General features: G+C 48.0%; 1 protein-coding gene across 3 annotated transcripts in view; it reads right to left on the bottom strand.

The window, feature by feature from the left end:
- Window positions 1-25,873, bottom strand: part of TLK2 (tousled like kinase 2) — a 948,113-nt gene that overhangs the window by 568,571 nt on the left and 353,669 nt on the right. For all 3 annotated transcript variants that reach the window (XM_069237985.1, XM_069237987.1, XM_069237986.1), the window contains one exon: window positions 8,104-8,240. In XM_069237985.1, the coding sequence (XP_069094086.1) occupies window positions 8,104-8,240 (137 nt within the window). The remainder of the gene's footprint in view (window positions 1-8,103; window positions 8,241-25,873) is intronic.

Below are 25,873 nucleotides of genomic sequence, written 5' to 3'. Positions count from 1 at the left end.
AGGAAGAAGTGAAAAGCACAGCTTAGCCCCTTGAGCAATGTGTAAGAACCGGCCATCAGACGCAATGAATCTTCAAACCAGTTAATTTTGGCACCCACAAGCCCGGCAAAGGTCGCTGAGGACAAACTAAAGCTGCTTGGTAGCCACTGCAGTGGGGTAGGAGTTGTGAAGACTGGCGTCCCTGCAATTCTGTGCAATATCTGCTAGTGTCATGTCCCGAAATTGATTGAACTGACTGCTGCATCACCAGATGGTAAGCTATAGGCTAGCCCCCGTAATAGACTCTAGATTGATGGAAGTCCATGGAGGCGGGGAGCTGTTTTGCTGTAGTCAATACCCCACCCTCAAAGATCACGCCGAAGCACGACTGTCTTTGAACATTTTCAGTGGAGAGAGCCTTCAAAGCAGAACACTGGTGCCAACTAGTCTGTCAATGCACTCCATTGTGCCCAGATCTTCACAGATGGTTATTTCACCACATCCTACCCATTATGGATTGTTTGACCCATGTAGGCCCTAAGGCCTTCTAGGAACACTGGCAAGATCTCACAGGGCATGTCTCATAAGATGCGCCGTCAACAGACAGACTGTGTTTATTGACCAGATTGCCAAGCAGGAAAAAGAAAACCTTATGTCAAAAGCGCTGATCCATTTGGATTCTCTATCTGGGGGATTGATGGGAAATGAATTAGCATTAACTACAGTGGTCAAAGTCTGAAAAAACATTAGACTTTCCGTGCTAAGTTGTAAGGAAATGCCTCCTTGGCATGGTTATCCCCTGACTTTTTGCCTTTGCTGATGCTATGTTTTGATTTGAAAGTGTGCTGAGGCCTGCTAACCAGGCCCCAGCACCAGTGTTCTTTCCCTAACCTGTACTTTTGTTTTACACAATTGGCACACCCTGGCATCCAGGTAAGTCCCTTGTAACTGGTACCCGTGGTACCAAGGGCCCTGATGCCAGGGAAGGTCTCTAAGGGCTGCAGCATAGCTTATGCCACCCTGGGGACCCCTCACTCAGCACAGACACACTGCTTGCCAGCTTGTGTGTGCTGGTGAGGACAAAACGAGTATGTCGACATGGCACTCCCCTCAGGGTGCCATGCCAACCTCACACTGCCTATGCAGTATAGATAAGTCACCCCTCTAGCAGGCCTTACAGCCCTAAGGCAGGGTGCACTATACCATAGGTGAGGGCACCAGTGCATGAGCACTGTGCCCCTACAGTGTCTAAGCAAAACCTTAGACATTGTAAGTGCAGGGTAGCCATAAGAGTATATGGTCTGGGAGTCTGTCAAACACGGACTCCACAGCACCATAATGGCTACACTGAAAACTGGGAAGTTTGGTATCAAACTTCTCAGCACAATAAATGCCCACTGATGCCAGTGTACATTTTATTATGAAATACACCCCAGAGGGCACCTTAGAGGTGCCCCCTGAAACCTTAACCAACTACCTGTGTAGGCTGACTGGTTTTAGCAGCCTGCCACACTCGAGACATGTTGCTGGCCACATGGGGAGAGTGCCTTTGTCACTCTGTGGCTAGTAACAAAGCCTGCACTGGGTGGAGATGCTATCACCTCCCCCTTGCAGGAGCTGTAACACCTGGCGGTGAGCCTCAAAGGCTCACCCCCTTTGTTCCAGCGCCACAGGGCATTCCAGCTAGTGGAGTTGCCCGCCCCCTCCGGCCACGGCCCCACTTTTGGCGGCAAGGCCGGAGGAGATAATGAGAAAAACAAGGAGGAGTCACTGGCCAGTCAGGACAGCCCCTAAGGCAACCTGAGCTGAAGTGACTCTGACTTTTAGGAATCCTCCATCTTGCAGACGGAGGATCCCCCCAATAGGGATAGGAATGTGACCCCCCTCCCCGTGGGAGGAGGCACAAAGAGGGTGTACCCACCCTCAGGGCTAGTAGCCATTGGCTACTAACCCCCCAGACCTAAACACACCCCTAAATTCAGTATTTAGGGCTCCCCAGAACTTAGGAACTCAGATTCCTGCAACTTACGAAGAAGAGGACTGCTGAGCTGAAAAACCCTGCAGAGAAGAAGAAGACACCAACTGCTTTGGCCCCAGCCCTACCGGCCTGTCTCCCTCCCTCCTTCAGAAGAAAACTGCTCCTGCGACACTTTCCCTGGGACCAGCGACCTCTGAATCCTCAGAGGACTGCCCTGCTTCCAAAAGACCAAGAAACTCCCGAGAACAGCGGCCCTGTTCAGCAAAGACTGCAACTTTGTTGCCAGAGGAGCAGATTTAAAGACCCCTGCAATCCCCGCAAGAAGCGTGAGACTTGCAACACTGCACCCGGCGACCCCGACTCGACTGGTGGAGAACCAACACCGCAGGGAGGACCCTCCGGCGACTCCGAGACTGTGAGTAACCAAAGTTGTCCCCCCTGAGCCCCCACAGCAACGCCTGCAGAGGGAATCCCGAGGCTCCCCCTGACCGCGACTGCCTGACTCTAAAATCCTGACGGCTGGAAAAGACCCTGCACCCGCAGCCCCCAGCAACTGAAGGATCGGAACTCCAGTGCAGGAGTGACCCCCAGGAGGCCCTCTCCCTTGCCCAGGTGGTGGCTACCCCGAGGAGCCCCCCCCCCCCCCCCTGCATCGCTGAAGAGACCCCGTGGTCTCTCATTGAAACCTATTGAAAACCCGACGCGTGTTTGCACACTGCACCCGGCCGCCCCAGTGCCGCTGAGGGTGTACTTTTTGTGTGAGCTTGTGTCCCCCCCCCCCCCCCGGTGCCCTACAAAACACCCCTGGTCTGCCCTCCTAAGACACGGGTACTTACCTGCTGGCAGACTGGAACCGGGGCACCCCCTTCTCCATTGAAGCCTATGCGTTTTGGGCACCACTTTGAACTCTGCACCTGACCGGCCCTGAGCTGCTGGTGTGGTGACTTTGGGGTTGCTCTGAACCCCCAACGGTGGGCTACCTTGGACCCCAATTTGAACCCCGTAGGTGGTTTACTTACCTGCAAGAACTAACATTACTTTACCTCCCCTAGGAGCTGTGAAAATTGCACTGTGTCCACTTTTAAAACAGCTAAATGTGTTTTATGTGAAAAGTATATATGCTATTGTGATTATTCAAAGTTCCTAAAGTACTTACCTGCAATACCTTTCAAATTAGATATTACATGTAGAATTTGAACCTGTGGTTCTTAAAATAAACTAAGAAAATATATTTTTCTATAACAAAAACCTATTGGCCTGGAATTGTCTCTGAGTGTGTGTTCCTCATTTATTGCCTGTGTGTATGTACAACAAATGCTTAACACTACTCCTTTGATAAGCCTACTGCTCGACCACACTACCACAAAATAGAGCATTAGTATTATCTCTTTTTGCCACTATCTTACCTCTAAGGGGAAACCTTGGACTCTGTGCATACTATTCCTCACTTTGAAATAGTGCATACAGAGCCAACTTCCTACATAAGTTTATTGAGGTGAAAATCTGAATCCACAAGTGTCGAGTGGCTACGTGCCCCCTAACAGGCAGGCAAGAAAATGATTTTGACCACAAGCCACCAAGGTATCCATGAGGTAGTCATTGAATGGGAGCAAGGGCTCCGATGTTGCTGACTAAGGCTGCAAAATCTCTGTTGAGACATTTTTCTTAGTCTCAGTAGAAAGCAACTGCAATTTTAGCACTTTAGCTGCCCACTGAACACACAATGCAAATGAGAAGCTCTCATTAGTTGGCGGCACATGTGATTACTCAATCTCTGTTTCAAGGGAGGAGGGAGGTGTCAAGTCCAATGACATTTTGCAAGTCGAAGTATAGGGCATCATCACTATAGTAAGGCAGAAGAAAGCCATCCCCTCCCCATCATCATCAGTATCCTGAGTGCTTCCTATTCTAGTACAGGCTCAGAGGCAGTCAGAAGTAGAGCAAAGAATTGCAAGATGCCCTCCTTAAAGGCCTCCATTTGCTATGGGGTAGATGACGACCTGCAGAACTTGAAGCACATGGTACCAGCTGAGCTATCTGTTCTGGACCAATAACCTCAATGGAGTGCAGCTCAGATTGTCCTAGCGCCTTTTCTTTGAAACTAAAGTTAACTTAACAAGACTTTGAGCAGGAAGTGAGGCGGTTCTTAGAACGGCCTTGTGACCAGAAACGGGACATGTGTGATGTTCGTGACTATTTCTTGTGAATGGTGATGTACAGTTATCCTCCCAAATTGACTTTGGGTAAATATGAGGGTATAATGGTCACATGACTCGTAGTTGTGACCGAAGACACACCTCAAGAGGGAAAATGACCAAAATCTGCTTACAGTAGTCTCTGCACAGCGCAAGGCATGTTGGCTTTGGAGGGAACATATTCCTTAGCATACCATCTAACAAATAATTTGGAAACGTCAAAGGTAAACAAAATAATGGAACAGAACTCGATATCCGCATCAGAGAGCACAGAAGGAACACAACTTACATATAATACGCAGTAGCTGAGCTCTCTCCATCACTTCCAGTGCTAAAAAGGAGCAAATGAAGGGCCACGCAACACCACCAACTGCTGTGTGGGAGCACTGCTGAAAAGTACCCCAGATCCAGTCTGGGGGCAGGGGGGTACTCTAATGATGAGGGCTCTGCGGTTGGAACAACCCATCCTAATTGTTCTTCTGAAGAACACTCCTAGAAGTAGATTCATCACCTTAAAAATAGATACTAGAGCAGTACTTCTAAAAGGTGAACTGTTTGTGAAGTGGACTCATATCAGAAAGTCCTCAAGGACGGAGCAGGCAAAAAGGCCCACTTGTCGGACCTGACTGTCAAGTTAGTGGGCCTTTATGAACGTGTGCATCAACATCCAAGTCTCACCCTGGCAGATGTCAGGATTAGCAACTCACTTTTCAATGCTGTCACAATGGCCTTGATCCTTGTGGAATGAGCATACAGGCCTTGGAGGTAAAGGGTTGTGGGAGGGGGTGTCACTTTGTAGCCAGCACTTAACAGAATTTGATGCAGAAGACTATCCATCTTGGCAAGTTACTTTTCTGTACCACCTTCAATTTCTTCACTCAATAGCACACTACAAGCAGCTGGTCAATTGCATGATCAATTTAGACATTCAACGTACCTTTAGAGTCAAGCTGATGCAGACTCACTTTGAAGGAGGGGAGGAGTGCAAAACACTAGCTGAGTAATGGTTTGGCCAAAGTGGAAAGGCATCACAACCCTGGGTAAAAGTCCGCCAGGATCCTCAGCATTCACTTGTCCAGGAATAAGGGGATTTAGAGGGCGTAGGGCAGTTGCATCAAGAGTTTCTGCAGTTACTTCACGTGGCCTGCATCGATGATGGCAATCCGGAAGAATGCTTTGATCGTCAGCAGTTTCATTAAGCAGCTGTGCATAGCTTCATAGGAATATCACCACTATGTTCAAGTGCCATTTCTGCATGATTTATTGCTTCGGGCGAAACATAGGAGTTAGGTCTTTGGCAAAACACATCAAAACAAGTGATTTAAATAGAGGTGGCTGAGGTCAGGTAAACAAAGGCCGGAAGGGCAGACAGATAATCTTTAACAGTGCTCCCTGAAAGGCCTTTTTGGGAAAACAATAACACATCATAAGGTTTGGCCTATAGGAGGTCATTATGAGAGGTGCCACACCAGGCAAAAACCATCTCCAAGCGCCCACCATGGATGGACTTTGTCAAAAAGCACTGGGCACTAAGAATAACAGACCTCGGAGGCCAGGAGAGCAAAAGCATATGAACGTCACTGCTTAATCTCCAAGGCTGGAGATGCAGGCTATGGAGACTAGTGTGCAGGATCAATCATCTGGTGTGGAGACCGGAGGTTCACCCGAAGTGATTCAGACTGGAGGGCAAATGCTCATGAGCTCTGGGTGTCAAACTCTCCTGGTCCAGTCTGGGGCTAATAGAATGATTTGGACTCTCTCTTCACTGACTTTGCTCAGAACTCAAGAAGAGCAGGCTGATGAGACCCGTGGCCCCATAGAGTTCGAGTGCATCTGATTACTTTCCCAGAGAAACCTCCTGTGCACAATAGAGGAGACAAATTGCATTTTCAGAGGGGACAAATAGATCCAACCTGGGCATGCCTGTGAGGAAACATACTTTTTGCCGGTTTCACCACACTTTTTGCCCCACCAGGACTATAAGGTACTGGTGTAATGAGACAGAAATGTCCTATGCCCTGTGAACCAGGACTGGTGCCTGCTTAATTGACCTGTCCCCAAATGGCATAACCAAACTTACTTTTTAAGTCCTTCGTATAAAGCACTGGGGTAAGTTAGAGAGTCCTGAGTGGACAAGGTAAAACATGACTCCCAGTCTGCCACTGCAGGTAGGAAGGGTAGCTTTAAACTGCTAACTCAACTTTGCCATTTAAGGTAATGGCAAAGCCGAAACCTCCCTTTTTCATGTATGTAAGTAATGCCTATGGTAGGCCTGCAAGTCCTAAGACAGGGTGCTGTATGTTAAGTACAATAAAACCTCTAAATTGTGTTTTTTACTGTGGAAAGTCTAGAAGCCCTACTGGCAGGTACAGATTTACAAGGTGACACCTCAGCCCTGGTAACTTGTGAATGGGATTTCTAAAGCCAGTACTATAAGTTATCAGAAGAATTAATGCGTTAACTCCAATTTAATAGTTGAATCAAATTTAATGTCACTTGTGGGCAAAATGCAACCTTATAAGTAGCTACTTTAGTTGGCAAAGGTTTCTAGTGTTGGGGTCCTTTCTGCAAACAGATTTCTGCCATCCTGGGGAGACATGCTAACGACTCCCAGGAATATAGCATTAGAGGGCTACCATTGAAGGAGGGAATTTTCCTGAGACAATTTATGAGGTTTGTTTAGTGATCTTATGATGTTTCATGAGGTTTGTCCAGTGGTAAACAACATTTTGTGTTTTTCTAATTGCTTGAAAAATATCCTTTATTCCTGATGAGGAATCAATGAGTTGCAAAGGTTGAAAGGTCATCAGCGCATCAGCTGTGTTTGGTTCCAGCTTCCTATGTGGACCACTTAATTGAATTTAAGACCCTCTGCTATTGCTACTGTTTTTCTGTTTACACTGTATTCTGTATATTTTTGTTTAGTATAACATGGTGATCACAACTAGTCATTTTGTATATTGTAATGTGTTGTTTTTATTGTAATCTTTGGATAAAAATGTAATAATAACTGTTTTGAAAAATGTCTTTGTGGGTACCGGTTTTGTCTTTTGTGACATATTTCTGAAATAATCTCTTCTGGAAACACTGTGGTTTTAATATGGGAATTTATGAAGGCATGTGCCAATTACTGGGCTTTAGATGGGATTTAAGTTGTTAACATGAGAGATGAATCGATGGAATACAACATCACCGCTTAGTGAAGCCTTTCTGTATAATTATGGTATTAGTATCATAATTTTGAATGTGGTGAAGAATCTGTTTTAAAAAAACAAACTGTAGAGAATACATTGTAAAATTTGTGGTACAGATCTTTGTAGCTCTAAAGAAGTCACTAGTGGATAAAACGCGCTGGCTTGGATTTGGCTACAGATGGATTTTTAAAGCATTGCGAAGAAAACAAAGAATCAATATCTTTTTCAAAGTGGACTCTTTTTAAAGGGTGTTATCCCTGTCTGATTATGGATATTCCGTCAGATTATGGATACACTTTCAATGGACTTATATTGATGTCAAAATATGAGCAGATGTGCTAGTGTTGGATAAAAATAATTAAAATAAATATTTAAACATGTTCATATGGTGAAGAAACAATCCTAAGTTTGTTGAATGTAGGCCAAGAATTAGTGTATGCACACGCTGAAAGATGAGAAATTATGCTAAGTGGCAAGGGAAAGAAGCCAAATGAGTTGTACACAAGAGGACAAGAATCTGTTTTCTAAAATAAAAAGAAAAGCAATCAATGTTTATGCATACAGTGTGCTAGCTTTGCACATGCGCAGAAATGGAACCAAGCAAGTGTGAACAAACAAGGAGTAGAACAGACTTGCAAAAAGGATTGAAAAGCCTGGTTAAAAAAGGAGCGTAAAGCAATTCATGCAGATTTATACACGCAAGCAGATAACCCAGGCTCCTCTAAAAAGAATTCAGAAACACTGAGCTTTTTCTTACTTGATAAGGTTCTGGAAAGCGTAACCATCTGTCCACTGTTCAGTGAAAGAGGCCCCGTGCCGGACTGTTGTGAAGTGTCCAAGACGGAGGCGGTCTTGCATGCTCTTATCCCGACACGCCATTTTTTCCTGTTTGGACTAGATAAACATAACGAAACCCTAATTAGGGCTTTTATTATCTATATTACAGTTGAAGCCACACTCAACACATTAAAACAAAACAAAACTCCAGCGAGAAAGAACTCTATCAAACAAGGCTATCTTATACCACCTGCCGCTAATGCAGTGCAGCAAGCTCACAAATTTAAAGATGAGAAAGAACATGGCTCAAGAATGACGGTACACCCATCTTGGTGTTCAAAGTAAGGGGAGTTAGTACAAAATACCATAATTACCATAATGCTCATTCCGGTAGCCCAACTACAGTATTGCTTTCTTATATTATTCTGACACATGCTAGATTTTAAAGGCAAGCACTCTGCTAACCATCATTAAAGCAAGGACCTGCACATTACATTTATTTACTATAAGATAATGAAATAATTTTGTCAGGACATATGATATGGTTCATAAGGGTCTGACACCATGGCAACTGCCATTTATGTAAAAACAGTTAAATCATATAAAGTTCAGAAATGGTAAGGCCACGGTTTTTAGCCATGGCTCAGGAGTCCTACCCCGAAAAAATAATAAAGTCATCACTTTGAGGTTTGATATGAGGGTTATATGAATTTTATGATAAGACCAGAGGATAGTACTACGCGCAAGCCATTTTATTGCTACACCTCAAGCAGCTATTAAACCAAACCATAAGGAAATCTATAAACGCACTGACATAAAAACCTATTCTCTTATTGTATTGCTCTTTGATAGCCAAGTATCTCTTTCCTTATTTCTACAATTTTCACAGTAAGCTTGGTTAAGTCAATTCAATGTTTTAAATGCACTTCGATAATGCTCTTCCTGGCAGATACTCTATTTAACAGAGTCCTCACATTTTAAATACTCTCCCTAGAGTCAGACTGGATCTGGAAGCTTTCAGGCCATGCATCTTCACACCAGTAGGTGGAGTTGTGTGTCTCTGTGCCAATCATGTTCTATGATGTGCAGAGCCACATATAAGCGCCACCCAAGCATGCTGATGTGCCACCCAAGCATGCTGTCAGCTGCTTTCTAAGCTGTCCGTGCTGCCAGACGCAGAGCCCTATAGCAGATTGGTGTTAATCAGTGCTCTACACTTGAGACCTTTTTAGAAAGAAAGGAGACCAGTTTACATATCAATTTTTTCGGTCTGTGACCTCTTCCTGTGTTCATTGATGTAGAAGGAAGGACGAAGGGAGGGTCGGCGAGGAATCTGCAGTTAGACGATCTACCAGAAAGACTGTTACCAAAGGAAAGTAACTTATGCTTCTGATAGATACTTCTAACCACATATTCCTCACATTTTAACAAATACCAAAGCGGAAGCTTCCCAGGAGGTGGGTCTGTGAAATTGCTCAAACCAAAGAGTCTTGCAGGACAGAAAAGGCAAATGACCGTATCAGACTTGGCTGTCCAGACAGTAGTGCTTCATGAATGTGTGAAGCGACAACCACCTTTCTGCCTGGCAAATGTCCAGTTCTGCCACTCTGTCTGTCAATGCATTTAAATCTGGTTGAATGAGACTGAAGGTCTTTTGGTTGGAGGCTGCTTCTTAGCCAATGCTCATCAGATTTGATGTAGAGAAAAATCCAGTTGACTGGTCCTTTTCGGCGCTGCTCTAACCTTTTTTGCTCCAGCAAATCCAACAAAGAGGTGCTCGTCCACAGAATGTTCCCTAGTACGATCAATACAGCAGGTGAGAGCTGTTTTAGGATCCAGATCATGTAATCTCGCATCATCTGTTCTGTGGCAGGTGGAGCGAAGAAAAGCTGGCCAGACCAGGTTGTCTGGAAAGAATGTGGTATACAGAGGGTTGACAGAGACGGTTTGCAGTCCACCCACCTACAACACAGATGTTATGGGGATGAGGAGAACTGTGACAAAATAAAAGAAGGCTACTCCGGCACTCACCAAAAAAATACAAGAGAGCTGACAACCTTTAACTGTGCCCAAAGCTAGTCACTTGCTGAACTAAGAGCAACACAAAAAGCAACACTTCAGATAGTTTGACTTGAAGTGCGTCAACTGCCTAGACCCTCCTGTAAGGAAATGCCTCCTTGGCATGATTACCCCCTGACTTTTTGCCTTTGCTGATGCCAAGTTATGATTTGAAAGTGTGCTGAGGCCTGCTAACCTGGCCCCAGCACCAGTGTTCTTTCCCTAACCTGTATCTTTGTCTCCACAATTGGCACACCCTGGCATCCAGGTAAGTCCCTTGTAACTGGTACCTCTGGTACCAAGGGCCCTGATGCCAGGGAAGGTCTCTAAGGGCTACAGCATGTCTTATGCCACCCTGGGGACCCCTCACTCAGCACAGACACACTGCTTGCCAGCTTGTGTGTGCTGGTGGGGAGAAAATGACTAAGTCGACATGGCACTCCCCTCAGAGTGCCATGCCAACCTCACACTGCCTATGGCATACATAAGTCACCCCTCTAGCAGGCTTTACAGCCCTAAGGCAGGGTGCACTATAGCATAGGTGAGGGCATAGGTGCATGAGCACTATGCCCCTACAGTGTCTAAGCAAAACCTTAGACATTGTAAGTGCAGGGTAGCCATAAGAGTATATGGTCTGGGAGTATGTCAAACACGAACTCCACAGCACCATAATGGCTACACTGAAAACTGGGATGTTTGGTATCAAATATACCCCAGAGGGCATCTTAGAGATGCCCCCTGAAAACATACCAGACTTCCAGTGTGGGCTGACTAGTTTTGCCAGCCTACCACACACCAGACATGTTGCTGGCCACATGGGGAGAGTGCCTTTGTCACTCTGTGGCTAGTAACAAAGCCTGTACTGGGTGGAGGTGCCTCTCACCTCCCCCTGCAGGAACTGTAACACCTGGCGGTGAGCCTCAACGGCTCACCCTCTTTGTTACAGCGCCCCAGGGTATTCCAGCTAGTGGAGATGCCAGCCCCCTCCAGCCACGGCCCCCCTTTTGGCGGCAAGGCCGAAGGAGATAATGAGAAAAACAAGGAGGAGTCACTGGCCAGTCAGGACAACCCCTAAGGTGTCCTGAGCTGAGGTGACTCTGACTTTTAGAAATCCTCCATCTTGCAGATGGAGGATTCACCCAATAGGATTAGGGATGTGCCCCCCTCCCCTCAGGGAGGAGGCACAAAGAGGGTGTAGCCACCCTCAGGGCTAGTAGCCATTGGCTACTAACCCCTAGACCTAAACACACCCCTAAATTGAGTATTTAGGGGCCCCCAGAACCAAGCAAGATAGATTCCTGCAACCTGAAGACGAAGGAGGACTGCTGACCTGAAGCCCTGCAGAGAAGACGGAGACACCAACTGCTTTGGCCCCAGCGACGCATCCCCCAGGGTCCAGTGACCTCTGAAGCCTCAGAGGACTACCCTGTAACTAAAAGGACCAAGAACTCCTGAGGACAGCGGCTCTGCTCCAAAGAAGAAACAACTTTGCAACAAAGAAACAACTTCCCGCCGGAAGCGTGAGACTTTCCACTCTGCACCCGACGCCCCCGGCTCGACCTGCGGAGGAACAACACTACAGGGAGGACTCCCCAGCGACTGCGACCCTGTGAGTAGCCAGAGTTGACCCACCTGAGCCTCCACAGCGACGCCTGCAGAGGGAATCCAGAGACTCCCCCTGACCGCGACTGCCTGCTTCTAAGAACCCAACGCCTGGTAAAGACACTGCACCCGCAGCCCCCAGGACCTGAAGGATCCGACCTCCAGTGCAGAAGCGACCCCCAGGTGGCCCTCTCCCTTGCCCAGGTGGTGGCTACCCCGAGGAGCCCCCCCTTGCCTGCATCGCTGAAGAGACCCCTTGGTCTCCCATTGGATTACATTGCAAACCTGACGCCTGTTTGCACGCTGCACCCGGCCGCCCTCGTGCCGCTGAGGGTGTACTTTTTGTGCGGACTTGTGTCCCCCCCGGTGCCCTACAAAACCCCCCTGGTCTGCCCTCCGAAGACGCAGGTACTTACCTGCAGGCAGACTGGAACCGGGGCACCCCCTTCACCACTGAAGCCTATGCGTTTTGGACACCACTTTGACCTCTGCACCTGACCGGCCCGAGCTGCTGGTGTGGTAACTTTGGGGTTGCCCTGAAACCCCAACGGTGGGCTACCTTGGACCCAACTTTGAACCCTGTAGGTGGTTTACTTACCTGCAAAACTAACAAATACTTACCTCCCCCCAGGAACTGTTGACATTTGCACTGTCTAGTTTTAAAATAGCTTATTGCCATTTGTGCCAAAACTGTACATGCTATTTTGCTGATTCAAAGTTCCTATGATACCTAAGTGAAGTACCTTTCATTTGAAGTATTGATTGTAAATCTTGAACCTGTGGTTCTTAAAATAAACTAAGAAAATATATTTTTCTATATAAAAACCTATCGGCCTGGAATTGTCTTTGAGTGTGTGTTCCTCATTTATTGCCTATGTGTGTACAACAAATGCTTAACACTACCCTCTGATAAGCTAACTGCTCGACCACACTACCACAAAATAGAGCATTAGAATTATCTCTTTTTGCCACTATCTTACCTCTAAGGGGAACCCCTAGACTCTGTGCATGCTATTTCTTACTTTGAAATAGTACATACAGAGCCAACTTCCTACACCTCCACACTAAGCCCAAACTTATCCATACAGCAGACACAAAATGATTTTGTGGAGGGATGCCGGGCTGCTAGAATGACATCAACTACTTTGGAAAGGAGGACAAATGAGATCAACTGCTCCTTCTAAATCTCCAAGCAAGGAGATGTAGATTACGTAAGCCTGGAGGCAGAGCCCTTCCTTGCTGATGCAACAGAAGGTCCTCCAGAAGCGGCAGCCTTGTTAGAAGGAGAGATGCTCATGCGCAGGAGTTCCAGGTATCACACACTCATTGCCCAGTCCGATGCATCTATGATGATTTGTGCCCAGTTGTTCCTGATCTGCATCAGAACTGGAGGCAGGAGAGGAAGTGTCAGAAAAGCATACAGGAGCTCCGAGCTCCACTCTACATGAAATGCATCTCCAAGAAAGACATGTCTAAAGAACTCCAATGTGCAAAAACGCTGACATCGCACATTTTCAGCAGTGGCTCCCCACTAGCTGAAGTTAACTTGTGCCATCTCTCGGTGTAGCTGGCATTCATAATCCACAAAGCATTGGCGGCTGACTTTGTCCGCCCCGGCGTGGAAAGACCGTGCCAGGTGTTTCATTGCCAAGAAAATTCTTTGGTGCTCCAGGCCTTCTAAATGCACAGCAGCACTTGACATAGGATTCATAACCCCAACCACCCTGCATGTTGCAGGATCCCTTGGCATTGAAGTTGTCTGCAATCATCTGCACCAGCCTCCATTTGCTAGACAGTCGGTAGGCTTTCAAAGCAAAGCAAAGCAAATGGCCCACTATTCCAGAAGACTGATATGGACCCAGGTCTCCACCGGAGATCAGATGTCTCTGGTCTCCACCGGAGATCAGATGTCTCTGGTCTCCACCGGAGATCAGATGTCTCTGGTCTCCACCGGAGATCAGATGTCTCTGGTCTCCACCTCTCGCAGATGGCTACTCCAACCAGAAGCGATCCAACAATCACCACTGACAGCTCTTGGTGGGGAAGGGAGAGGGGACTATCGCTGACCCAATCACAGTCCGGCAGCCACCACAGCAGGTCTTTTTCTGTCACCTCGGAAATCAGGACTGATTCCAAGAGATGCCCCTGATGCTGTGGCCACCGGCATTTCATATCCCACCGCTGAGCTCTTATATGGCCCCTGGCACGCTAAGCCAGTAGGATGGAGGAGACCACCAACCCCAGTAGCCCCACCGTCATAGGGTGAAACCCTAGGAGGTCAAAGGGTTTTCCATAGTCTGGAGGTGGGTAACGCCAACCTGGAGCTAGCCCTTCTTCCACAGCAAGTCATCGAGGTAGAGAAAACTGGTAATTTCGACCTCTCAAGATGAGTTGCAGCCACCTTCATCACTTCATGCACACCTGAGGTGCACTGGTGGGACTAAAGAGGAGCACAGTGAAATGAAAGTGCTCTTGTCCCACTGTGAACCGCAGGTAACACATGTGGGCCTGCAGGACAAGGACGTGCAAATAAGCATTCCTCAGGTCTAATGTTATCATCCTCTTTTCAGAGTCGAGAAAAGACAAGACCTGGGCTAAGGTCTAAAATAAGACGGAGCAGCTGCAGCAGTTGGAGTGACCGGGAACTGGGCTGCTTGCTCTCCATAATATTCTGGGGTGCCGTGGCCATTGTCAGAAAAGAGGTGTGGTCTTCCTGCATCGGCTTAGCGGCCATTTGCTGAGGTATTGAAAGCTCCTGCCACTGAGGGGGCTAACCTGCCAGCGGAATTGATGTCTTAGGGGCAGGCAGGCCTAAGGAGAGTGCTATGGCTCTGCTGTCTTTAGAGCGTTTAAGGGCTGTGTAGGAAGCTGGCCTGGTGTGTGGTGAGTACCCATAGTATTATCACCTTATACCAGGTCCAACTATCCCCTTCTTAGTAAAGTGTAGACAGTGTCTAAAAGCCAGGCTCTCTAGCAGTCAAGACTTATCTAGGAGACATGCAAAGCTCATGCAATACCACTGTAGCCACACAGCACTTACACACACACATGAAAGAACCACACAGTGTTACAAAAATAAAGGTATTTTATTTTAGTGACACGTACTAAATGAATAGGTAGGCAATTCTCCTACCAGAGGTAAGTAAACACTATTGTATGTGCAGTAGTATTCAAAATAGACATAGAAAGCAATAGAAAACAGTGAAATGCAATAGGCAATAATGAAGGCCTGTGGGGACCAAACCATATCCCGATACTAATCCATCACTAATTCTTGTTGGGTTCCACAGTAGTGTGCTACTCGCCAAAAAGCGCGTTTGCGCCTCGTCAGCAGTAGTAAGCGCTATATAAATACTATTACAATACAATACAATACAATACAATACAATACAATACAATACCCTAAAAAAAAAAGTGGATTGTGAGAGTCGGGACGCACCCAAGGAAGTGGAATCGGAAGAGGGAAGTTGGAGGAACCAGGAAACCCCTAATGTGAGTACCAGAGTGCTCACCAGCGACCAGGAAGAAAGCAGAAAGTTACGGGATTTTCCCCCAAACTACCAAAAGGACTGGAAATAAGGATAATGTAACACCCAGACAAGACTGCAAGAAACCACTGGTGGATTCCTGAAGAGGAAGACCTGAGAGAGAAGGGGACCAAGTCCAGATCTCGCGGACAGGAGCCACTACCCACCCGTCTGTGGTTCCAGGAGTGGGTCGACGGTAGAGTGAAGGCGGTAAGGAATGCAGCCCTGGAGTCGGTTAAGAGTTCATGGAGGATGCAGGCGATGTCCCACGTCGGAAGGAAAATTGCAGTCTGTCTGTGGCGTGGAAAAGTCAGCTACAAGCCCATGGGGGTGCGGGGGGCAGGGGGAGTCCCAGGGGATCAGCAGCAGGGCAGAAAGTCCACAGAAGAAAGGCAGCCCCCACAGAAGACCCACAGGCAAGGAGCCCAGGAGTGACAGAGAGACCCACGAGGCACGACAGATAAGGGTCCCACGCCACAGGAGAAGCACGCAGAGGGCTGTGCGTCGCAGGCAAGAGTGCTGGGGCTACACGGAGCCTGAAGTTCCAGGAGTATGTCGACGGTAGAGTGAAGGCGGTAAGGAATGCAGCCCTGGAGTCGGTTAAGAGTTCATGGAGGATGCAGGCGATGTCCCATGTTGGAAGGAAAATTGCAGTCTGTCTGTGGTGTGGAAAAGTCAGCTACAAGCCTTGGCCAAGACAAGAGTCGTGATAGACGGAAAGTGGGGCTGCCGGGGACCAGCAAGGGCCAGGAGGACTCAACCCATAGGGGTGCGGGGGCAGGGGGAGTCCCAAGGGATCAGCAGCAGGGCAGAAAGTCCACAGAAGAAAGGCAGCCCCCACAGAAGACCCACAGGCAAGGAGCCCAGGAGTCACAGAGAGACCCACGAGGTACGACAGATAAGGGTCCCACGCCACAGGAGAAGCACGCAGAAGGCTGTGCGTCGCAGGTAGGAGTGCTGGGGCTACACGGAGCCTGAAGATCCCTTGGTGGAGATGCCAACAACCCTTGGTAGCTGCAAGAGACGTGGTTCACAGGGGTACAGTCCTGTATGGGAAGGCAAGGGCTTACCTTCACCAAAGCTGGACAGCTGGCAGAAAGGACCAAGGGGGCCACTCCAGACCACCACCTGTGATGCAGGACCCACGCAGCTCAGGATGAGAGGAGATCCACGCAGCCAGTCATCGTTGTAGTTGGTACCTGTGGATGCATGGAAGTGACTCTTTCGAAGGGAGATTCCTTCTTGTGCAGACTGAAGACTTGCTGCCCTCGGAGGATGCACAGCTGGGTAAATGTTGCAGTTGCTGGAGAAACAAATGTTGCAGAGCAGTCTCGTCACTGTAGCTGCAGACTGTAGATTCCTGTAGGGTCCAGTTGTGGTTCCAGTGGCCAGAAGTCGAAGTAAACAGAGCAGAGGAGTCCTGCTGGAGTCTTTCCCGTCGAATCTGAGGACCCACCCAAGAGGAAGACCCTAATAGGCCTTGAAGGAGGACTGGGCACCTAGCCAAGTAAGCACCTATCAGTAGGGAGCTCTGACGTCACCTGCCTGACCTCGCCACTTAGGTGCTCCCAGAGGCATCTGCCCACTTTGGATTCAAGATGGCAGAATCAAGGGACCCTCTGGATGAGCTCTGAACACCACCCCTGGGGTGGTGATGGGCAGGGGAGTGGTCACTCCCCTTTCCATCGTCCTGTTCTGTGCCAGAGCAGGGGTCGGGGGTCCCTGAACAGGTGCAGACTTGTTTATGTAAGGAGGGCACCAAATGTGCCCTTCAAAGCATACCAGTGGCTTTGGGAAGCTACCCCTTCCAAGCCATGTAACACTTATTTACAAAGGGAGAGGGTGTTACACACATCTCCCAAAGGAAATCCTTTGTTCTGCCTTCCTGGGCTTGAGCTGGTCAAGCAGCAGGCCGGCAGAAACCCGTCTGCGGGGTGGCAGCATCTTAGGCTGCCTGGAAAATCCCAGAAAGCTGATAGGAGCAATGCTGGGGGTCCTCTAAGTCCACAGAGCGCATGGAATCATACAACCAATGCTGGCAACAGTATTGGGGTAGGATTCTGACATGTTTGATACTAAACATGCCTAGGTTCAGAGTTACCTTTATGTAGCTAAACATAGGTAGTGACCTATGTCCAGTACACACGTAAAATGGCATCCCCACACTCACGAAGTCCAGGAAAATGGAGCTGGAGTTCGTGGGGGTACCTCTGCATATGCAGGGATGCCCTCACACAGAGGTACCTGCACCCTGCCCCCTGGGCTAGGAGGGCCTACCATAAGGGTGACTTACAGTGACCTGTTGAAATGACCTGAAGTGCACCCTTTCACGCAGGCTGCAATGGCAGGCCTGCAGATACACTTTGCAATGGCTTCCCATGGGTGGCATAACATGCTGCAGCCCATGGGGGACCCTTGGTGCCCAAAACCTGGGGTACCATATATTAGGGACTTATATGGGGGCACCAGTATGTCAAATGTGGGGTGTGTGGTCCACGCAACCACATTTGAAGGGAGAGAGCACAGTCACTGGTGTCCTGGTTAGCAGGATCACATTGAACACAGTCAAAATATACTGACAACAAGCAAAAAGTGGGGGTAACCATGCCAAAAAGAGGGTACTTTCCTACAGGCTTTGTCTGCTTTTCAGCGAATAGGCGAGAGTCATCGAAAGGAACATCCATCAGGGAGGGTTGCACAACTCTAGAGTTGCCCATACATTTTATACAGGCATGTCTTCAAAGTGTCATCATTTAACTAAGGCAATCTGTGGTATGTAGCCTACAACGAATTGTGAATTTTGCTGCATCAGGGGCATCCTGAAGGCCTTGAGTGCTAGCAAGTCCTCTGGTATAGCAGGTAGAACCTGAATGAAAAAGTCCAAAAGGGTGTGAGAATCTATGTGCACAATAGGCAGCTGGCGTTAACATACCTGAGTGCCAGACTGGTAGAAGAGATTATGCTTTTCCGAAATGTTTTGAGGCACATTGACTCTGGTGGTGTGGTGTGAAAGGCGTTTGGGTTGACTCTGCTCGTGAACGCTTGAACCACTGAACTTTCTGGGGTCGGATGTTTTGTTAAGAAAGCCAGTTCTACCAGGGCAGGACAATGTTGCCTCGATATCTGCTTACGTAGCAGCGGCCCGTAACATGGTCTTGCTCATGCCCCTAGGAAGGTGTCGGTACGGGCCGCATTAAAAGGCAATAAGGGCTCTGTAGTGGTCTGTCCGGACTGGAGAACATTGATTAGTATACTAGTTGGTACCTCAAAAGAAGTAGTTGCTACAAGCCGTGGAACGCAACCGCCCTTTACATCACCACTGCGAAGGAGTCACTTTTTCAGTAGCAGGTCTAGGTGGAGACAGCTGTACAGTGTCAAAGAAGTATCCAGCCAACTCGTGTCTTGTAGCTCAACATGCCAGCTGTCAGTGCATGGATGAGCAAACTCATCGCCTTTACCATAACATCACTGTCCGAGTCAGTATTGAAAAGATTATGAATCATCTTAGTACTTTTTTGAGGCAAGGAGTCTGTACACGATGAGTTTCTGGAAGGCAGTCTTGATTGAAATCAAAGCGGAGTCAGCTCAGAGAGCAATATAAGTTGCACTTCATCGTCTGCTTTCAGCATTGATACTTGGAGGTGTGGGGTGGGTTATGACACCAGAACAGACATCTGTACTGAAGCCGGTGCAGGACCCGAAACAGTCCCAGAAGTTCAAACTGGAGCCCAGGTTACACCCATCAATGGACTCCTTCATGGTTCCTTGGAGCCGTAAGGCTCACTAGAAAGACCTAGCAGCATGTAAAGGAGGCGCACCAAAGAATTCCTGAATTTGTTGCAGTCACCAACGTCACCAGAAACACTGGTCAAAGTCAGCACTAACCGAGACTGAGTTAAGGAGTAAGACTGAGAAGCATGTTTACGATCTCACACCTTCCCAAGAGCCTGAGAACGGCTGGAAGGGGCAGAGTACCACTTGGACTTCTTCTGCTTCTTTTTTTTTTTTTTTTTAGACTTACCTGATATATTTCAACCACCACACAGATGTGTCAAAGTCACGAAGACACGAACAGGATGAGAACCTTACCCCTACCGGTCACAGCCTGGAGTCTTCTGGTGTTTTGTGACATATATAGCTTTACCTCACGGCCCCAGGTGGTCTTCTGATTCATCAAGGCGCAGTCACTACAGGCCTTGAATTTGTGGTCTGAAACCAAGCACCAAAGAAAGATTGGATGAGGATCAGTGTAAGGAAATGCCTCCTTGGCATGGTTGCCCCCTGACTTTTTGCCTTTGCTGATGCTATGTTTACAATTGAAAGTGTGCTGAGGCCTGCTAACCAGGCCCCAGCACCAGTGTTCTTTCCCTAACCTGTACTTTTGTATCCACAATTGGCAGACCCTGGCATCCAGATAAGTCCCTTGTAACTGGTACTTCTAGTACCAAGGGCCCTGATGCCAAGGAAGGTCTCTAAGGGCTGCAGCATGTCTTGTGCCACCCTGGAGACCTCTCACTCAGCACAGACACACTGCTTGCCAGCTTGTGTGTGCTAGTGAGGACAAAACAAGTAAGTCGACATGGCACTCCCCTCAGGGTGCCATGCCAGCCTCTCACTGCCTATGCAGTATAGGTAAGACACCCCTCTAGCAGGCCTTACAGCCCTAAGGCAGGGTGCACTATACCATAGGTGAGGGTACCAGTGCATGAGCATGGTACCCCTACAGTGTCTAAACAAAACCTTAGACATTGTAAGTGCAGGGTAGCCATAAGAGTATATGGTCTGGAAGTCTGTCAAACACGAACTCCACAGCACCATAATGGCTACACTGAAAACTGGGAAGTTTGGTATCAAACTTCTCAGCACAATAAATGCACACTGATGCCAGTGTACATTTTATTGCAAAATACACCCCAGAGGGCACCTTAGAGGTGCCCCCTGAAACTTAACCGACTGTCTGTGTAGGCTGACTAGTTCCAGCAGCCTGCCACACTAGAGACATGTTGCTGGCCCCATGGGGAGAGTGCCTTTGTCACTCTGAGGCCAGTAACAAAGCCTGCACTGGGTGGAGATGCTAACACCTCCCCCAGGCAGGAGCTGTAACACCTGGCGGTGAGCCTCAAAGGCTCACCCCTTTGTCACAGCCCAGCAGGGCACTCCAGCTTAGTGGAGTTGCCCGCCCCCTCCGGCCACGGCCCCCACTTTTGGCGGCAAGGCTGGAGGGAACAAAGAAAGCAACAAGGAGGAGTCACTGGCCAGTCAGGACAGCCCCTAAGGTGTCCTGAGCTGAAGTGACTCTAACTTTTAGAAATCCTCCATCTTGCAGATGGAGGATTCCCCCAATAGGGTTAGGATTGTGACCCCCTCCCCTTGGGAGGAGGCACAAAGAGGGTGTACCCACCCTCAGGGCTAGTAGCCATTGGCTACTAACCCCTCAGACCTAAACACGCCCTTAAATTTTGTATTTAAGGGCTACCCTGAACCCTAGAAAATGAGATTCCTGCAACAACAAGAAGAAGGACTGCCTAGCTGAAAACCCCTGCAGAGGAAGACCAGAAGACAACAACTGCCTTGGCTCCAGAAACTCACCGGCCTGTCTCCTGCCTTCCAAAGAACTCTGCTCCAGCGACGCCTTCCAAAGGGACCAGCGACCTCTGCATCCTCTGAGGACTGCCCTGCTTCGACGACGACAAGAAACTCCCGAGGACAGCGGACCTGCTCCAAAAAGACTGCAACTTTGTTTCAAGAAGCAGCTTTAAAGAACCCTGCAACTCCCCGCAAGAAGCGTGAGACTTGCAACACTGCACCCGGCGACCCCGACTCGGCTGGTGGAGAACCAACACCTCAGGGAGGACCCCCGGACTACTCTACGACTGTGAGTACCAAAACCAGTCCCCCCTGAGCCCCCACAGCGCCGCCTGCAGAGGGAATCCCGAGGCTTCCCCTGACCGCGACTCTCTGAAACCTAAGTCCCGACGCCTGGAAGAGACCCTGCACCCGCAGCCCCCAGGACCTGAAGGACCGGACTTTCACTGGAGAAGTGACCCCCAGGAGTCCCTCTCCTTCGCCCAAGTGGAGGTTTCCCCGAGGAAGCCCCCCCCTTGCCTGCCTGCAGCGCTGAAGAGATCCGTTGATCTCTCGTAGACTAACATTGCAAACCCGACGCTTGTTTCTACACTGCACCCGGCCGCCCCCGCGCTGCTGAGGATGACATTTCTGTGTGGGCTTGTGTCCCCCCCGGTGCCCTACAAAACCCCCCTGGTCTGCCCTCCGAAGACGCGGGTACTTACCTGCAAGTAGACCGGAACCGGGGCACCCCCTTCTCTCCATTCTAGCCTATGCGTTTTGGGCACCACTTTGAACTCTGCACCTGACCGGCCCTGAGCTGCTGGTGTGGTGACTTTGGGGTGGCTCTGAACCCCCAACGGTGGGCTACCTTGGACCAAGAACTGAACCCTGTAAGTGTCTTACTTACCTGGTAAAACTAACAAAAACTTACCTCCCCCAGGAACTGTGAAAATTGCACTAAGTGTCCACTTTTGAAATAGCTATTTGTCAATAACTTGAAAAGTATACATGCAATTGAAATGATTCAAAGTTCCTAATGTACTTACCTGCAATACCTTTCAAACAAGATATTACATGTTAAATTTGAACCTGTGGTTCTTAAAATAAACTAAGAAAAGATATTTTTCTATAACAAAACCTATTGGCTGGATTTGTCTCTGAGTGTGTGTACCTCATTTATTGTCTATGTGTATGTACAACAAATGCTTAACACTACTCCTTGGATAAGCCTACTGCTCGACCACACTACCACAAAATAGAGCATTAGTATTATCTATTTTTACCACTATTTTACCTCTAAGGGGAACCCTTGGACTCTGTGCATGCTATTCCTTACTTTGAAATAGCACATACAGAGCCAACTTCCTACAATCAGTCACAGACATTTGCTTGCAAAAGGCCCTACAAGGTTTCAACCCTGTGGTTTTAGTGGGGTGACAGTCCTTTGCACACTAGAATTCTCGGGTAAATTCTGAAGTACTTTGTAGAATTTTGCCTCGAGAGAGATAAGGAGTCATCTGGTTGTGCATCGGGTGGCGCAGAAAGAAAGGAGCTGCCGTACACTAGCATGGGTTTTGCTTATATGTGGTTCTTCACGACCCTTCCAAAGCCAAAAAAGTTTGGTGGAGAACACACAATGCCACCTACCAGCCCACAGAGGTACTGGTTGAAAGTCTCCGGATCCAGTCTGATTCACAGGAGTTTATTCAAAAGGTAAGAAATCTGGGGTTAGAAGTATTATTCAGAAATATTAGATTGATAAGTGTTCCTGGCAATCTATTGGGGTTAATAACCAACTTACAAATTAATGGGTGTTTGGAAACTTGGTCTTTTTGTTCTGCTTAAAAATGTATATGGTAGTTGGGGACCGTTGACAGGTGGTACGCAAAGTGTGGGCTCAGCTTACCATAAACAGTTAGAGAAGCAGCACTTTAGGCTTCAAGGATCCTTCATGTGGGCCTTCCGCCTCCTTGGGAAAAAGATTTGTGTTTCTTTGTATGAGAGAGCAGCATGAGCAAGGTCTGTTGCGATTGGGGACTGAGCATGCACACGCTTGAGGATGCCCTCAATCTCACTTCCGGCAGCCATCTTTGAATACGCTATTACAGCATGTGCACTCAATACAAGGCCCTTAGCTAAGGAAGAGTTTCTCTCAGCAGTCAGTGTTTTTTTTTCATTTGGACTATCAAGAGAGGTTTGGCAAGCAGGATACATGGGGATCATGTGGTTAACACTGACAGACATTTGATTTCTGCTGTTGTGTGGACTTTTGAGTAAGGCTTCAGTATTTTATTGAAGATTATGGAGAAGGAAGGATAAATTACTGAAGTTGTTAAAAAGGAAAGTATACTGATGTTTATTCAGCAAGAATAACACATTTCTTTCAAGGAAGAAGTAAAAAATGTTTTACAATATAAAGAAGTTCGGTAAGGACTCAGAGACTGAGGAATAATTATGCTCTCATGATGAAAGGGAGAAAACTGCCAAGATCGCTGGTAAAAGGAAAGTGAAAAAAAAAAAGAATCTGTCAGGAAGTGATGGGGCGTATTTCAGAAATTTAGTGAGGCATAAGTAGTCTTTCGTGGATCTATCATGAATGTCCACAGTGGCACAAAAGAGAATCAGTCCTGCCCTAATGAAGACGACAAGGCTCAATGTATTAGGGCAGGTTTTTCTAGTAATCGTTTGGATGAATATATTTTTGATCCCATGGGAAGTGACAGTTGAGATGTTGGTGGTGATAAGAACGAAACTGTGCATAACAATGGGGTTTTTATAACGGACTCAAGGGGTGAAGACCTGTTGTGTCCGGACATCATTCATCATCCCAGAAGTGCTGACTGATGGCACTTGAGCCATGTTAGTGAACTCAGCAAGGCCACTGAAGAGTGAGTCAACAGTTGTAACAAGACGGAATGTTCACCATCAACTAGTGGGACTAAAGTCTGTGCACCTCCAGAAAGACCAGATGAGCCCAGAGGGGTCGACTGTAGGCCGCAGAGAGTGGCAAGCCCACCTAGTGGCTGCTCGGCAAAGAAGAGGCCATGGGGACAAGGAGTGGCCCTCTGGAAGCAGGAGGCATTGGAGCTGGTGAAACACGAGGTAAACAGCAGGGATTGTGCAGACAGACGCAGAAGAGTGAGACCCGCTGTAGGAAGATGGCTCTGTATATACTGTATCAAAATGAGATATAGTGTGCACAGAGTCCAGGGGTTCCCCAGAGGCTTAACAGTGGCTAAAGTAGATAATACTAATGCTCTCTTCTTGTGGTACTGTGCTCGAGCAGTTAGGCTAATCAGAGGTTAGTGCAAAGCATTTGTTGTACACAGACTATAGAAGCACACTCCCAGTGACTTAACTCCAGACCAATTGTCTTTAAATGGCAAAAGTATATTTTCTGCCTATGACCAGGAGACTGAACTTGTAAGTGCTTTACTTACCTGAGAAACTAACCAAAACTTACCTCCCCCAGGAACTGTTGATTTTTGCACTGTGTCCACTTTTAAAATAGCTTATTGACATTTTAACAAAAACTGTGTGTACTACTGTTTTAAATCAAAGTTCTATACTTACCTGTGTGAAGTACCTTACAATTTATGTACTTATCTAAAATCTTGAATCTTGTGGTTCTAAAATAAATTAACAAAATATATTTTTCTATATAAAAACCTATTGGCCTGGAGTTAAGTCTTTGAGTATGTGTTCTCATGTATTGCCTGTGTGTGTACAACAAATGCTTAACCCTGCCCTCTGATAAGCTCACTGCTTGACCACAGTACCACAAAACAGAGCATAAGTATTATCTAATTTTGCCACCATCAACCTCTAAGGGGAACCCTTGGACTCTGTGCACACTATCTCTCACTTTGAGATAGTATATACAGAGCCAACATCCTACAAAAATGTACACAGTTTTCTTAATATGGCAAAAAGCTATTTTAAAAGTGGACAGTGCATTTATCAACAGTTCCTAGGGGGAAGAAAAGTTAGATCTGTTTAGAGGTAAGTGCAACACTTACAGTCTCAGTCTCCCGGTTTTAGGAAGTCCACCGTTTGGGGTTCAAGTTTGGTTGGGGGAGAAGGAGGGTGCTACTCAGAATCCAATCAGCCAAAAGCTAAGTACCTGCAGACCAGGGGGAATTAGAAGAGCACTGGAGGGGCCACAAGTAGGCACCAAATACACACTCTTAGCGGCCCAGGGGCTACAGGGTGCAAACAGGACGTCGGGTTTCCAATGCTGGTCTATGAGGAGACCCTGGAGGTCATTCAGAGGCTGCAGGTGAGGTCTAGGGGGCTGTCTCGGGCACACCACCAGTCGGACAGGGGAGGAGTGTCACCTGATGGACGTTGATGCACCAGGGGTTGGTTTCTCCAAGGCCTGGGGGCTGCGGGTGCAGTGTTTTTCTTAGGTGTCGGACATCATCCGGAGCTTCGCAGTCCGGGGGGCCCTCGAGATTCCCTCTGTAGGTGTCGGTGTGGAGAGCTCAACCCAGGGTGGGGACTTGCTCACAATCACCTGGGGGCCCCCTCTTGCTGGGTGGACCACCTGAACACGCATCCAGAGTGAGGTGGGAGTCCTTGGTTGTAGGTTTTCTTAGACAGAGCCGCTGTCCTCGGCAGTTCTTGGTAATTGTGGGTGCAGGGAAGTCCTCTCGAGTTGGAAGAAGTCACTGGTCCCGCTGGACGCGTCACTGGTCTTTTTGCAGGTTCTTTGAAGCAGGAGACAGGCCCGTAGGGCTGGGGCTAAAGCAGTTGTCATCTTCCTTCTTCTCTGCTGGGGGTTTCAACTTAGCAGTTCTTCTTCTTGTAGGTCGCCAGGAATCTGGTGAACTGGGTTCAAGGAAGCCCTTAAATACAAGATTTAGGGGTGTTACAGGGGTCAGAGGGCAGTAGACAATGGCTACTGTCCTGGAGGGTGGCTACACCCTCCTTGTGTCCACTCCCTTTGGGGAGGCGGGCACATTCCTATCCTTATTGATCCCTGTCCTCAAACCA

The sequence above is a fragment of the Pleurodeles waltl genome, chromosome 6 (assembly GCF_031143425.1).
Source record: "Pleurodeles waltl isolate 20211129_DDA chromosome 6, aPleWal1.hap1.20221129, whole genome shotgun sequence".
Lineage (NCBI taxonomy): Eukaryota > Metazoa > Chordata > Amphibia > Caudata > Salamandridae > Pleurodeles > Pleurodeles waltl.
The sequence above is the reverse complement of the archived record's forward strand: the minus strand, read 5'-3'. Positions and strand labels throughout refer to the sequence as shown.